The following is a 15352-nucleotide window of genomic DNA, read 5'->3' as shown; positions in this document are numbered from 1 at the left end:
GAAAAGGAAAAAGGAAACCCAGAAAAAGCCTTTTAAAAAAAAAAGGACAAATGATGCCAAAAGATTACATTATGCTTTGTGATCAAAAGCACATTCTTTCTATTTTTCTTTAAATAGTAAACAAGTGCTGCAAATAGTGAAAAGCAACCCATTCATGCACTGCGATTTCTTTTAGATGCTCTTCGAATATGGAATTTTTACAACTAATTACAGCTGGATTTTGTTCTCTATTTTCTTTAAAAATACAATTGGTTTCTATTGAAATATGGAATTTTTAAATTCAAATCCGCTCAAAATTTAATTATAGCTAAAATATCTAAAAATACCTAATTCGTTCCACTTTCAACGGTAAAGTTCTAGAAATAATGGTCCGTCGACTCATGATTGAACCTGTAATAGTACGAGAAAGAATCTAATGCTAAGAATAACAACCACTAAAAATAAAAAATAAAAAAAAGATTCTGTGGCTACAGCTTTGCAAGACATAGCAAACTGATAGTAGATTCATGGTCAATACAAATGAAGAGAACAATAACCATTGCAGACAGATATAGAACCCCTACATATGTATATACAAATTTACTTTATTTAATAATTTTAAAATGTTCCAAATACAAATGCATAAGTGTAGTAGCACCTCATAGCTACAGGCTAGCAGTTATCAGACAGGAAAATTCTTGCTGCTTTAAGCTGTCTGCGACATGAGCTATTACACCAGCACCAGCATTGTGAAACCATTCGTTTTTCACCTGAATTTATGACAAAAATTCAATCAAGAAACAAAGAGAAGCATATCTAAACAGAGAAAAAAAAGAGAGTGAAAACTGATCCAATACGTGTATGTTGTTATGGGCGAAAAAAGGCCAGAATGCTGAGTGGAAGCTGACATCGACTTTCTTCCATCCCAACTGCTGTAAACCATGTATCATTTCCTCTGTTAACAAACTGTGAGTGGTCATTACTCCTTGTTAAATCCATAATTGTCAAAACACTAATCTCCATTGCTATAGAATTCTACCTTCCACAATTTCATGATACTCCACTGTGTTTTGCACGGTAGGTTCATTTTGTGCTGCCTCCTTTGCTTTAGCAGCTTCTGGAGGAAAATGAGGGCCATCAGAAGAGATTGGTGGACAATACTCAACATCTACCACATGCTTGTAACCATCCAAAGATCGCCGAGGGGGCTGCCATTCAAGATATATTGATGAAACAAGAAAAGTTAGTATGATGTACTATGGATTTAACATTCCAGATAAATCGAGCTCAGGCACACCGCAAAATTTTATTTACGAAGTTCTTGGCCTAACAGAAGGAAAGCCAAACAAAATCTTGCAATCCTCACCCTTTCACCTTGTCCCAAATCTTCCAAATACTCTCAAATGAATATTTTACAAAGAAAATAATTGCTAGGAAATCCTGACTTCTCCAGGAGAAATTGTCACACGTTCATGTATACTTCATTTGTCTCGCAACATAATGAGGTGAGTATGAGCAGAACCAGTTTGTAATTTTCATATGTTTAAATCACCGAGACACAGGCAAGTAGGAAACACCCAAGGCAATAACACCCAAGGCAATTAACCTGCAAGTTTTACCATCCCATTCTGTACTAATTTGACCTTTGGAATGTGGTCACTGGACCCAAACTTGTATCATGCTCTTAGAGCTTACTGGATTCAGAAGGAAGTATAAAGTGGAATTATACTTGAAGATCTACAAATTTACTTTCTCAACTATTTCCCTTTTCCAGGTCCAGATCAAGTTCTCCTACCTCCAGGGATTGTTCAATAAATGATGGATACTCTCAGAATATAAAACACTGACTACAAGAAATTAGTATGCGCACCTTGACAAGCTCCTGCTCTCTCCTTATGGAGGAGGTACGCCAGCCAACCATATCTAGTTAATGTCAAAGAAGCTGATCAAATGCAGAGCAGAGAAGAATAAAGCAGTGCACGCTAAAGAATGAAGACAAAATGGTGTCATGCAGTTGGATACGATCATATGATACATTTGCATAGATGGTGCGGCATCTAAATGCACCAAGGGCAGATCTGTAACCAAAAATAGAAGGGATGAAAAAAGGAAGACAGTTATTTTTTCTTAAAACAATTGTTGACTCTTAATTACCACAAAATCTTGGATACTTACATAAATTTTCCATCTTCACAATCTGATGCCATTCTCAAAAGAAGTGGCGGCTTGTCAGGTTTTCCGTCAGTAAGAAACAGCTGACTACCGGTTCGACCGACTAAAATGGGAGCCACTGGTGGAGCAAGTTTCTCCAAAAAGGGAATTCCCAAAAGAAATGGAAGCTGAGAGAGAGGAATGCATGAGTCATAAAATTTGTATGTTCATAAAATAAACAAATTCATAGGAAAATTCCACATTTTCATAGAGAACCTCAGAGCCAATTAATTTTATATACTATGCAAACATCATGCTATGACCTTCCAAGGAAGCTGCGATATGACCCTCTGAGTGATGCGTGGATACTAGGTCTTTGCCAAACCTCATGTCAAGGTCCATAAAAGGTTAACCATGCAAAGTATTTGAATTTAAACAACTTATTATGTTTAATAAAGCCATGTTGTAGCAAGTGTTTATTAGTTATTTGAATTTAAACAACTTATTATGTTTAATAAAGCCATGTTGTAGCAAGTGTTTATTAGTTGAAGTATTTTTCCCCTTAAATTCTTCTCCATTTTTTTCAACTGACAATGCTGCAATTCCCAATTATGATTGGAGCATCACTTGATCTCAGATTTTGCAACCTTGAACCCATTGCAGAAAGTGATGCTAACCTAAATTAACGTGCTACATTAGCCAAGTGCATTACATATTGGTTCTATCACTAGTTCTAAGTGCCTCTAGCAGCAGCAGACTAGTCTTGCAATCCAACTAATGATCCTCGGCACAATGAATTCAAGCTACTCTTGACAATTTTTGCAGGGATTAGATGCCTGTCTATTGATTCTTGTAAACAACCACACTCCCCCACCCCTGCCCCCCCAGCCCAAAACAAAAAACTTTCATTTCCCTTGGAAACCACACCAATTCAACCACATTTTTCAGACAAAGAAATCATACAGCATAATTCAGTAGATGAATTCAGCTACCTGCAGGACAATCCGCAGAAGTCAACCATTTCCGTGCCCTAACTATTGAAGCTGTAGATTATTATCTGTCTTTCCTTTTTGTTTAACAAACTTTATGTGATAGATGCTGTAAACATTGACCAAGCCTAAGAACATACTGAAAAATGTGATGAAGACCAGTGGGTGCATAAGTAAACAAACCCTTAGTCCAGATGAAATTATCATTGACAGTAAAATGGTAAGGCACTGGAATTTTAACAGGGTTTTGTCACAATTCTAAACTTCAACAAGCATTTTCAGTAGATGCTGTCCAGACGCAATCAGCAAACTGTATTTCATTTTCTCATCAACTATCTGTCCTAACATTTCATGACAAGGCTCATTTATGATTACATTTATATTGCATCACTGAAAACTGATATAACGAATTTTTTTCTGATAAATGGTCAACTGGTGAAGAATGTTCTTCATATTTATCATGACTTTCCAGTGGGTTACCAAATGCAACACATAGAGCACAATATAACAACTGATTAAAGTAGAGATTCTCTAGATTCATCACTGGAACAGCCAATCAATCATTGAAAATGTTGAACACCTAAATTTTGTACAAGGCAATAGTTCACTTGTGGTGGGATAGTCTTAGAAAAATCTGGCAGAAAGTAAATGCAACTTCAACTCCTCCATTGATAGATTCAGAAGTGCAAGAAATGTCACTCCTGAATTAAAGGTGAATATCAAGAGGGAAGTGAGCAAAACAAGGTCCAAGTAAATGGCAACAAAATGGAGCCATTATCAGGACCAATTTTGGAGAACTTCCAATAAAGTATTAGAATCAATGAAATTAGAAATACCCTCCAAAACGGACCTGCTTTCTTCCTCTCACACCAAGATGTGGAGTTGCCAAGGTAATAAAATTGATTGGATCCAATCCAGCAATTGTACCTCGTCTTATGGACCTAGGGAGTGTAGAATCAATAAGATCATTGGATTGACTAGTATGTAAGGCATTCTCTGAGTAAAGGACAGCAACAGCATATCTTGCAAACAAGCCACCAAGAGAATGGGCTAAAAAGGAAATTCTTTTTAAACCCTCTGTCTTCTCTACAACTTGCATAACCTGTGCATAAAATTCAGAGAAAGAAAAACAAGGAGATATCATTGAATATGTCACAACCCATTCCAAGAACTAATCAAACTACCAGTTGTTGGAACTAAAAAACAGAATTTTAAAGATTTCAAGACTCAAGGTTCACTTCATCTGCCAGTCGCTTTCCAGCTCCATCGATCCCAGAAAAGGTTTTAGTGTAGGTGTTGGATGCACTTGCTGCCAATATTAAATAAATAAATGGTAAATTATTTGTATTAAGCCTTTTGTCTAATTACTTAGAGATAAACGTACCATAAATTAGAAAGTTTCTTCCAAGACGCTTTTTTAACTCTGCTTGTACATATGTCCAGTCACCTGGGCTGCATTATGCAGAATACCGGTCAATTCAATGTCAATTTGGAGGGGGTGATAAAGGCAAAAAGCAATCATACTTTTAATTGATATCTTTTCTTAAAACTCCAAACTCAAGGGTGTGGCCAATAATATTTATTGATGCTACTGCGAGATCAGTTGGTTTTGGATTTTGCTTCATCCTGATGTACATCTAATCCATATGGGTTATGAATTGTGATCGATTCATTTTACGTGAAAGTACACACTTACTGCATGGTATACCAAGCATGTAAATGGTTATTTTATTACTTTCCCATAATTGATCATTGGGAAGAATATTACATTGTTGATTCTATTTGATTGAAAAATACCTAGCCAAGATGCCATGAACGAGAACAAGAAGATGATCAGGCTCATTACTCCCATTCATAATTCCCCTGGGTGACGCGAAATTTCCTTGAGTTGTAGTATTCATAGCTTGAGCTCTAAGACCTTGATTTTTCCAATAGCTATTTACACCTGCAACAGATTTTGCAATGCCTCAAGCACAGTTGAGATTTATACATGCAGATCACATGTACATAAATTTCAAAAGAAAAGCATACTATTCAAGAAAAAAGCATATCAAACTGACAAACCACCTTACAACAAAAAATGCATAGAGATGAAACAATGCAGGCTCTTGTAATAAATCATTTTTATGCAAGTAAGACGAGTTGTCAAAACCAGGGGACCATAACAGAGATACTTCTTAGCAGATTAACATAAGAAGTATCAAGCAAAGAAAGGCCTTGCTAACACATTAAAATATCAAGAGAGTATTGGCTTGCATGTCATGAAAGGGCTCCACCAGTTTGTTAGATGATTTCAAGATTCTTATAATCTTATGTGATCCTTTAATTTTCTTAATCCCCAGTCTTAGAGAGACATGTTAACCAAGATTTATCTCTTTTCATTCTTTTTTAAAACCTTTTGATACATGCCATTAAGTTTCAGAAAACTGTGGCAATGACTGGTCAGAAAGGAATGTAAATGTGCAAAACAATTGTATTATGGGTTTAAGTTGGTACCATCCTGAGTCCTTTCAGTACTTTTGCTTTTCCAAGTCTAGAGTTCTCGCATTGATCCATTTCTGGGACAGGATCCATTTCTTAGTATGGGTACAAATTTACAAAGATGGTTCTGTTTCTCATTTTCTCTACCAAGGACTCAAATAGAAAGAAATAAAATTGTATAAGCTCTACATAAAACCCATATGTTGGGTTTCTATCGAGTCAAAATCAGATTTTTTTTCCCCAATGATCTAGCTCAATAGAAACTCATTTATGAACAACTGGGAGCTCAATCATCATCTATTTATGCATGGAAGTGTATGATACCCAGGCTTTCGAAATTAAACATCCAAATATCGGGTTGCCTCATGTCATGTATTTCAGAATTATATAGGTGGATTGTAACTGTTATTTCCTAACCTTCTGCACTCTGCAGCTAAAATTAATTCAGTTTTAATAGCAGGAGCCTGATCAATGACGTCAGAATCAATAATAAGATTGCAACAAGAGACAGGGCATGAAGGAAAGACACACCAACACAACATATAATCTTTCCCCAGGTGAGATTGGCTACTATCTAAAATCCTGGAAGTTATTTTTCCCTACCTGTCTGTGTCTCTCCTCTCAACACACAAACCTCCGAAGTTTAAGACTTGAAAGTTGCTAAGAAATTAACCATGGAAAAAACTCACCTAAGCTGATCTTTGTTAATGAAATTAGCATTTTCACACACCCCAAAAAATTACGATTGTAAAATTAGACATACATGTAGAAGTAATCTGATTCTAAGAGTTGCACATAAGAATTTATGAAAAAGAAAATCAACATAGAAAGAGAACCGCTGCCTATTCACAAAATTTTCTCCAAAATGAAAACAAATAAAGCTCTCATCACTGAATAACAAAATTACAATGCCAAAAACAAATGGAAAACAAAAAAAAAAAACGGAAAACGAATAAATTACCGGATGAGAAATTTAGTCCCTGAGACGAACAGCAGGAACAGGAAGAAGATGACGGTGCATATGAGGTGGAACACGCAGGTCCTACATAAGCTCCATTTCTCAAGTTATTACTAAATCTTGGTGAATACCCACATCGAACTTGTATCAAAGAAGCCGTCGCCATCTATTTATATATAGAGAGAGAGAGTTACGAAACGAAATTCTCTCGAGTCACGGTTTTCGATGCTGTCAGCGTCATAACCATAAAATTTCGCTTATCCTTGTCGATGACGATTAAAAAATCATATGAAGATTACCCAGAAGAAGCCCATCCCTTCAAAGCTTCGTGCATCATCAATAAGTCACCTACTGCCACTGCCTTTAGGCCAGCAAATAATGAAGCTCTGAATTTCCAGAAATATGTGTGTAGCGATAATGATAAAACTCTTGTAATGGGCTGTGAATTGACAAGTGTCTATGAGGGTAACGACCGAGGACCAGGGAGTGGATGAATTCCGCAATTTGAGGGAAAATCTGCAGAGAGAGGGAAGCTATGAGACAAAAGCCATGCTGAAACAGGAGACGAAAGTGAAGGGGATGGGCATGAGATTGGGTTTGCTGTCTGCAGCCAATGGGATTTTAGATTCGTAAATAAGGTTTAAAAATTACAGGAAATAGTTTTTCTTTTACGAGGAACCACTTGTTATATAAATAAGTGTATTTTGTAGTTTTAATAATAAATATTTTTTAAAAAAATTATTTTGTTAAAAAAATAATTTAATGATTTTTATGATAAATTAATTAAATTTAAAAATTGCTTTGTTAAAAATTAAAATAATTTAATGTTTTTTATAAAATTAAAAGCTTTAAAAAATGTGTATGTAATAATTTGTAGAAATCCATCAACTAATTGTATGTGGCAAATTTTATTTAAAAAAAGCCAAAAATATTTATTAATTTACAATATTTTGTAATTAGTTATTTTATCGAAAAATAGTAATATTTTACAAAAATAGTTTAAAGTAAGTTGTAAAATTAAGTTTTTTTATAAAATTTATAATTTCAATTCAAGTCACAAATTAAAAAAAAAATGTTAAACGATTGTAACTTATTCGGTGTTATTTATAATTAATATTTTATAATATTAATAAATAATATTATTTTTTCTATTGAATTAAAAAATATAATATAATTTCCTAGTTTATGGAAAAAAATATATTATGACAAATATTACAATGCATGTAAATAAATTTAATTCAACTTATATTTTTCTTTATCTTATTTTATTTTATTTTATTTACTTGTTAATTCTGAATAAAATGCTAGGAATTATTTGCAAAAGTAAATACAATTAAATCTTAGTATTAATTTAATTCAATGAAATTAACATTGGTTCTACGATTATAGTCCAGTTTGATTTTCCCTTAAATATAATTGTAAAAAAAAAAAAGTGTTTCGGAAATTTTGCATTAAGGGCATTTATTTTTGTTGATTTATTAACTTTTCATGAACTTTCTTCTCAATAAAATTAAAAATATAAATTAATTTTTATTTTATTTTATTTTTTCTATTATTTTTTATTTCAAATATTATAATATTATTAAACTAATGCATATAAACTTACACTTGTTATTCATATTCGATTTAAATTGAAAAATCAATCGAATTAAATTAATTTGAAATTTTGATTCAATTTTTTATTTATTTTGGTTCAGTTTGATTCGATTTTTAATTTTATAAATTTTAGTTATTTCAATTCGATTTAGTTTTCATCAGAAAAAATTAAAAAAATCAAATCAAATCGATTAGTAATAATAATATATTATTTTTAATAATATACAGATATTAGATCATATTAATATTAAAATATTCCAATTAAAATTTAAAATACTAAAAATAAAAAAATTTATTAAAAATTCAAATCGAACCGAATTGAATCAGACCAATTCGATTTGATTTAATTTCTTATCAAAATCGATTCAGTTCGGTTTTCATAAATATTAAAATTTTAATTTTTAATTTATTCGTTCGGTTCGATTTTAAATTAAACCGATGAAAATGTTCACACCTAATCCTTTGTACCAGGGTTATTATTTTATAATTTTAATAATATTCTTTGCAAATTAATTAAACATGATAAGCTGTAGTTTCTCATAACATTAATTTGATTCTTTTTGCTTATAATTATACAGAAAAAAGATCATAATGCCTTTGTAAATTGATTATTACATAGGATGATTTTTCAATTTTTGAAACCCAATGAATTTTCATAAATTACAATATATATATTTTTGAACGGCTGGCCTAACCCGAATCTTTCAAAGAAAATGTCACGATTACATACATTAGATTCACAAAAACTCTTGCTTTTTCTATCTTAGCTATACATACAAGGGTCTATGCCTTTGAAATTCCACTGAAAACACCACCTTCGATCATATTACATTATGGAGCAAGCATGGGGATTTTCATCACTGAACAAGGCACTTGTCTGTTCGTCAACAACTGAATAAGGTGGCTTTTGATAATAGCCATAGTCCTCGTTACTGTAGCCGTGCTTGCGATAGTTGTAGGAGGAGGTGGAGTACTGAGGTGCATAATAGGTGATTGCTTCAGCAGGTTGAGTTCCTTGTTGCTGCTGATAATAGTACTGCTGATTGAAATTATAGTATTCAGGATTATAAGGATATGGCCATAGCTCAGCTCTTCTTCCTGTCTTCCTCACTGCTTTAAGAATCTTCTTCTGGTCTGCCCAACCCATCACTGTCACCTTTTGCATGGCCATGTTTATATCTATGTCATCCACTCCTGAGAAAACACACAACAATCAAGTTAATTAACCATTAATCCAAGCCCCATGTATAGCTTCAACATGGATAAAGGGATATGTACCATCTAGTTTCTGAAGAGCCTTCTTAATCTTGGTTTCACAGCCAGCGCAGTCCATATGAACTCTCATTTCTATGATCTGCAACACAAGAACCAGAAGTTCACTTTAGTATTATGCTCCTCCATAGGCTAGACTTTTATATCAAAGGTGACGAATAAATAAGATGCAGACGTTAAGGAATGAAGAAAGCAAGCAAATCTACACACCAAGGCTAGGAAATTAAAGAAAGATAAAAGAGAGTTTACCGTCATCTTGGGATATAGCTTGAGAACACTCACGAGGGTTTTGGTTTCTTCGAGTTTAAGAGGGTGTGATGAAGAACAATGTGAGAAGAAAGGAGGCTTTATATAGAGATAATAGAGGAGCATTATTTTGATTGCTGATTCTTGGGAGTTAAGACACAAAAGAGCGAGAGATAAGAAAGAATAAAATAGAAAATAGTCCCCACCGACCTTTTCTTCTCTCTTTTGTTCAACTTGCTTCTAAGCGACAAACCTTGCGCCAAAGATTCGACAGAAAGTGCATAGCAGCTGCTTCCAAGTCAGAATGGAAACCTAACTTTCCAAGAAATACATAGATCCTTTAAATCTTATAATATCTGCAGTGGAATCTAAACTTGAATAATTATAATTTTTGTCATTTTACTGTTAGAAAGTATTATTTCTTTCTGGGTAAGGATGCACAGCTTAATTTCGATTTTTCCTGGAATATTATATTTTCTTGTTTATTGCTTGCAAGGAAATTCATTTATTTATATGGTTTGGGCAACCGCGTAGAGGGTAATTGGAGGATAACTTATAATTCTCTTACGCATACAATCTAACAACCCCAATAATTAATTAATAATATTTTTTTTTAAAATAATAATAATAATAATAATAATAAGGTGGTGTAGTTGCTTGGTAAATTACTTGAGAGTGTGACCTCATCACAAATGAGATCACTGCAATTTCATATTTCCATTGTCAATTATCATATAACTTCCAGGTACGTAAATCTACGTACCCATCAAAGAAACTTCTCTCGCTATTCTTTTTTCTTTTCTTACTAAGATAAAAATATTAAAGATTTTGATTTAATAAAATATAAAAAAATTATAATTAAATTATATAGTTTATGTTTTTATACCTATAATAGACTTAAATCTAACAATAAATTAATGATAATATTAAAACATGAGAAATTAAATTTTTTTTAATCAGAAACAGAAAATTGAGAGATTAGAATATGAGACCTCTCACATTTATTCATAAATATCACTATATAACTATTTTTTATGATATAAGCAACATAATATATGTAATTAATTAAGTAAAGCCAAAACAGGATTAATTAACGGTAGGATATGAAGCTTGCATGGCAATTCCACATAGACCTTCCATGGCATCCACGTCTCTCTGAAGCCTCATGTATCCGTTTTCTCCCCAGTAGTCGCCCCATGAGTTCTTGATAAGCCAGTACTTGGAACCATCCTCGGAGCTTACCCCATACCCAACTACAGTAACAGCATGGGTTAGCTGAGTTCCACAGTCCCCATTGAACACACCACCGCTGTATAACTTGAAGCTTTGTCCATAAGCATCGATGGCTACTGAGACGGGCTGGTTCGCTACTGCCAGTTTTAGGGCGTTCTCGTTATTGCTGGGTACGTTTTCATAACCAGTTATCTTTGCAACTGAGTTGCTCTCTGTGCACATTCCCTGCATTTCAGTGTATGGATAATTCTCTTCTGAGGCGAGGCCTTGGTTTTGTATTATGTATTCGAAAGCATTTACCATCGTGCCGCCATTACAGCCGTAATTATTACTCACACAGTCCACTAATTGTTGCGCAGAAAGGGACACACCGTCGCGGATTATTCCTTCCACTGCTCCTACTGCTGAAAATGCCCAACAACAACCTGAAGTGCAGTAACGAAAATGAAATTTACAGGTTAGTTACCAATAAATTTCACATTTTTTTGAGTAATTAAATTGTTCCAAAGTTGGATCTTTGCTCTTACCACAATGATGTTGGTCCTTAACGGAGGTGACAACTCCCTTTTCTCTCCAGTCAATGCTTTCCGGAGCTTCATCGGCCTGATCTGCATATTTGAATTGTGTTGTTTTGTTTGTTTTGGGGAGTGAGGGAACCCTGAAGCCAGCGTAAGTGGCGAAGAATTCTTCATCAGTTAAGTCTGCAAATACATTGAGACTCAACTTATACGTTTTGTTGGTTGCATTATTGTTGAAATTTTCTATGTATTCCAAGTTGGTCTTGAATATCTGAAATCGCCTCTCTTTCTCTTCATTGTCCTGATAATTTCGTCCATGGTGAGCCATCCATTTCTCGTGCTTCTGAACAATGGCTTCTTCATCCATGATTGGTCGGGACATGGATTGAGATGCCCGTGTACCTAAGATCATCAGCACAGCAAACAAAACTTTTGCATGGAGTGAGAGAGCCATGGTTTAGTTAATTTGCAAAATGGGAAATGGCTTGGTTTTGCTTTTCTGTGCACTTAATCTATGCATGTATAAATACTTGCATCGGTCTCCAGTCAAAAAGAAACGTCAATTAAATAAAATTAATTTTTGCATTTTTTAAAAATTTTAATTCTAACCGAATTACTCCAATTATTTGTTTAAATTAAAAATAATTAGATTGAAAGTTGTGGAAATTAACATAGTAAACGAAAAACTAATCCTTAACACTAGTTTAATTATCATAATTCATTCTCAAAAGTTAAAGCTCTGAGATTTTTTTTTTTTTTTAAATCAAGGTATTCCTTTGTCTTTTTTATGGTCTGCAAATTATTTTTTTGGAGATTCTAATATATAAAAATAAAGGTAATAATTGACTTGGAAAAGAAAAGGATTCAAGTTAATTACAAGTCTAGCTCTAACTGAACCAGACTTCCAAAGCCAAGCAGCGTCAATTCAAATTTTCCACAGTATTGATTGATAAATTGGCTTTGTACGTGGAATTTTCACTTCACTTGCACCATTTCTTTGGTAATTTAATCAAGTCAGCTGCGTGATTGTAGGAATTTTTGTTTTTTCTTAGATATGTTCTCCCGAAATTATATTATTCCAACTGGATATTTAGTTGCGGATATATTTTTAATTTTTAAAAAATATTAATAAAATAAATATAATATATATAAATTTAGAAAAATATTTAAAATGTAAATATTAAGAACATATAATATTTAAAATGTAAATATTAAGAACATATTTTATAGAGATTGTTTAGCTTGACTTATGAAGAATTAACTTATAAGTGTCAAAGGTTTATAAGATAAAAAATTTATATGCATTTGAATATATAATTAATTAAAAATTAAACTATTATATTAATATATAAATTCTATTTCTAAATTTTTTTTAAAAAAGTTAAATAACATATGTATAATTTAATTATTTTAATTATTGTGACACTATTGAATAATGATGCTTTCTCATTATAAATTTATAAAAATATACAAATTTACACTTATATACTTTGATGTTAAGTGCATTTAAATAAATTTAAGAGATTTCAAATTCTATTCACTCGATCTCCATTTCAAAAAATATATATATATATAAATTTCTTATGTTTTTATATGGAAGTTTCACAAATCACAATATTTATGCAGCCACAAGCGGCTGAAATCAATATAGAGGACAAATAATGATCGGACAAACACAAGCAAACCTCACCTGGTAAATGCAAAATAATCGCAACACAAACTACAGAAACTTTGTATTAAGAAAACCAATTCTGGAGGTTAATACAATGCCTACCTACTTCGATTTCTCCATATAAATTTGTCTTATTCATATGATTAATTGGTATAAATAATGGCAATACTTCAACTTCAATCAAACAAAGCAGCCTCAAAGTGATTGGTAACAAAGAAAACCAGGAACCCATCAACCATGGCAGACAAAAAAGAAGGAGGAATTGTGAAGAAGGGTCATGAAGAAGGCATCAAAATGGCAGTTTCTATTCTCGAGGAGTTTGGACTTCCTCTAGGGCTTCTCCCTCTTGAAGATGTGATTGAAGTTGGATTTGTTAGGAGTAGTGGGTACATGTGGATCCACCAAAAGAAGAAAGTAGAGCACAACTTCAAGATGATCAGTAAGCTTGTGAGCTATGACAGTGAAATAACTGGTTATGTCAGTAAGAAGTTGATCAAGAAACTCAAGGGAGTGAAGGCTAAGGAGCTCATGCTTTGGCCTCCTGTTAGTGAGATTATTGTTGATGATACACCTACTGGCAAGATTCACTTCAAAAGTCTTGCTGGGATCACCAAAACTTTCCCAGTTGAGGCTTTTGCTGCTGGCCAGTGATGCCTACAAAGTGAACATTTGTTGAAGGTCCACCAGGACCTTGCAACAATTCTATCATAAGTTTACTTGTCCTTTTGTTACACTATATTTCCTTCTTTCATTTTGCAATTCTCTCATCAGGGATTTGATGGGTTAATTATGCTAGTGTTTAAGAAAGACAATAAAGTTATATACCTTGCTGCAAGATTGTCTCTCAGTGAACCTCTTTCAACTAATAGTGAATAGAGTATCTATATCAATTTTACAATTTAAATCCAACTCTGCAATACGAAATTTTTCCTGAAACGCAGTACCAATAATAATGATATTTGTAAAAAAAAAAATGGCATTGACAAGGCGATTGATTTCTGATTGGTAGACAGGCCAAGGTCAGGGCGAAAGTTTTGCTTGTACAGGCACAGAACATTAAAGACCGGTCCTCTCTCCTCCATGAGCTTGACTACCCCACCGAACACGAATCAGAAGTAGCTAATAAGACACCGGTTGATGAAATTGCCATTTTCTGCAGTTACAAAGGCCTATAAAACTGTGCACTTGTGGAACACTTGTCACTTCTTGACCATGCATGAAGGTGAATGGATTTTCATAGTTCACATCTCGAGTAAAACTGCAACTCAGATTTGAGTTGCTTTTCTTCCTCGAATCCTTAAGAGCAAACAGCAGCACTTCTATGTCTACTTTTGTCAATAGAACATAGGGTGATAATAGATTAGTTTGCTTTTACACAGCCATAAATTTTATAGAAAACATGTAAATGACTGATTTAAAAATAACAACTATAGAATCTCTACCTGATCCAGCATCTATGCCACAACATTACAGCAGTAACGGGACTGAGTACTGACCATGCCAAGGCGACATGTATAGCTCTTCCATCAACTGTCGGATGAACTTGAGACATGGTATATTCTGATATTCAATTATTTAATCACAGTTTCAGATATAAATGTGAACGTACAGGGGTTGGTTTAAGTAAAGAAAAAGAACAGTACACAGAGAGAGCAAAGCAGTGACCCCTCAACATAAACTGCACTTTTCTTTTTTTCCCAGCAAATGAGGTACTAGATATTTGAAAGATGCATTAATAGATGAAATAGAACTTGCCTTTACTGGTAAAACCCTTTAGAAGCCTGTTTTCTGTAGTAAACAGTGAATCAGAACATGCTACAATCAGTGGTTCTCATTATCTTTTTCAAGCCTGGTAATCAATGTTCAGTAAACGACAGTCAATTTGCATTTCAAGGACGTTTGCAAGGAACAGTGTTGAGAAGAAATAAAAGGACAATGAACTGATAGATAAATAAGGTAAGATCTAATACGGCAATCATATTGCAATTGTTATAATGACTAGAATACAGTTACCGGAACAAACTGGCTCCAGTATCCTTGGTGAAGATTGAATTTTTGTTGCAGAGAACCTGATGGAGATAAAGAACATAAAACAAAATTATGATCCTGCTCATGCCTTGTGCAAAGATGTATCAAATTATGCTCATATTTAACTCATTTTAGTTAAATCATGACAATATTGTCAATTCGGTCAAACTTTTATGTTCCCACCAGGTATTTGCTAATAATCAATGCGACTTACGAGCACCAATGTTGA

General features: G+C 33.4%; 4 protein-coding genes across 6 annotated transcripts; 1 reads left to right on the top strand and 3 right to left on the bottom strand.

Moving 5' to 3' along the window:
- Positions 1-215: 215 nt before the first annotated feature.
- LOC110605150 (putative lipase YDL109C) lies at positions 216-7190 on the bottom strand. 3 transcript variants are annotated; one of them, XM_021743500.2, is made up of 12 exons: positions 6562-7190; positions 4917-5064; positions 4504-4571; positions 4358-4428; positions 3970-4221; positions 2155-2318; positions 2002-2057; positions 1850-1902; positions 1019-1187; positions 837-934; positions 638-749; positions 216-390 (listed from the first exon to the last, which is right to left on the bottom strand). In XM_021743500.2, the coding sequence occupies exons 1-11, from the start codon at positions 6722-6724 to the stop codon at positions 645-647; spliced, it is 1347 nt and encodes a 448-aa protein (XP_021599192.1). In that variant the 5' UTR covers positions 6725-7190; the 3' UTR covers positions 216-390; positions 638-644. The 3 variants fall into 3 exon arrangements, with proteins under 3 accessions (XP_021599192.1, XP_021599191.1, XP_043808509.1); XM_021743499.2 differs by lacking the exon at positions 216-390 and having other exon boundaries at positions 414-749; XM_043952574.1 differs by lacking the exons at positions 216-390; positions 638-749 and having other exon boundaries at positions 835-945.
- A 1497-nt stretch (positions 7191-8687) lies between these two features.
- Positions 8688-9799, bottom strand: LOC110605478 (heavy metal-associated isoprenylated plant protein 28). Its single transcript, XM_021744074.2, has 3 exons — positions 9676-9799; positions 9433-9508; positions 8688-9348 (listed from the first exon to the last, which is right to left on the bottom strand). The coding sequence occupies exons 1-3, from the start codon at positions 9796-9798 to the stop codon at positions 8981-8983; spliced, it is 567 nt and encodes a 188-aa protein (XP_021599766.2). The 5' UTR covers position 9799; the 3' UTR covers positions 8688-8980.
- Positions 9800-10711: 912 nt separating this feature from the next.
- LOC110605023 (ervatamin-B) lies at positions 10712-11906 on the bottom strand. The gene is made up of 2 exons (XM_021743314.2): positions 11433-11906; positions 10712-11330 (listed from the first exon to the last, which is right to left on the bottom strand). Exons 1-2 carry the CDS (start codon positions 11875-11877, stop codon positions 10759-10761), a joined length of 1017 nt encoding a protein of 338 aa, XP_021599006.1. The 5' UTR covers positions 11878-11906; the 3' UTR covers positions 10712-10758.
- A 1377-nt stretch (positions 11907-13283) lies between these two features.
- On the top strand, positions 13284-13939 carry LOC110604798. Its single transcript, XM_021743105.2, has one exon. It carries the CDS (start codon positions 13333-13335, stop codon positions 13744-13746), a length of 414 nt encoding a protein of 137 aa, XP_021598797.1. The 5' UTR covers positions 13284-13332; the 3' UTR covers positions 13747-13939.
- The last annotated feature ends 1413 nt before the right edge of the window (positions 13940-15352 follow it).

This window comes from Manihot esculenta, chromosome 17 (genome assembly GCF_001659605.2).
Source record: "Manihot esculenta cultivar AM560-2 chromosome 17, M.esculenta_v8, whole genome shotgun sequence".
NCBI classification, from domain to species: Eukaryota; Viridiplantae; Streptophyta; class Magnoliopsida; order Malpighiales; family Euphorbiaceae; genus Manihot; species Manihot esculenta.
Note: the sequence above shows the minus strand (reverse complement) of the source record. Positions and strands in the feature narration are given on the sequence as shown.

Bases quoted from the DNA above. Each gene is read 5' to 3' on its own strand.
- LOC110605150 (XM_021743500.2), bottom strand. From the start codon at position 6,724: ATGGCGACGGCTTCTTTGATACAAGTTCGATGTGGGTATTCACCAAGA. The intron at 5,065-6,561 runs GTAATTTATTCG...AATCTGTTGCAG, and splicing joins GGGACTAAATTTCTCATCCG to GTGTAAATAGCTATTGGAAA. The intron at 2,319-3,969 runs GTCCGTTTTGGA...CCTCTCTCTCAG, and splicing joins GTGTGAGAGGAAGAAAGCAG to CTTCCATTTCTTTTGGGAAT.
- LOC110605478 (XM_021744074.2), bottom strand. From the start codon at position 9,798: ATGCTCCTCTATTATCTCTATATAAAGCCTCCTTTCTTCTCACATTGT. The intron at 9,509-9,675 runs GTAAACTCTCTT...CTTGTGTTGCAG, and splicing joins AGCTATATCCCAAGATGACG to ATCATAGAAATGAGAGTTCA. The intron at 9,349-9,432 runs GTACATATCCCT...GTGTTTTCTCAG, and splicing joins GGCTCTTCAGAAACTAGATG to GAGTGGATGACATAGATATA.
- LOC110605023 (XM_021743314.2), bottom strand. From the start codon at position 11,877: ATGGCTCTCTCACTCCATGCAAAAGTTTTGTTTGCTGTGCTGATGATC. The intron at 11,331-11,432 runs GTAAGAGCAAAG...ACTGCACTTCAG, and splicing joins TAAGGACCAACATCATTGTG to GTTGTTGTTGGGCATTTTCA.
- LOC110604798 (XM_021743105.2), top strand. From the start codon at position 13,333: ATGGCAGACAAAAAAGAAGGAGGAATTGTGAAGAAGGGTCATGAAGAA.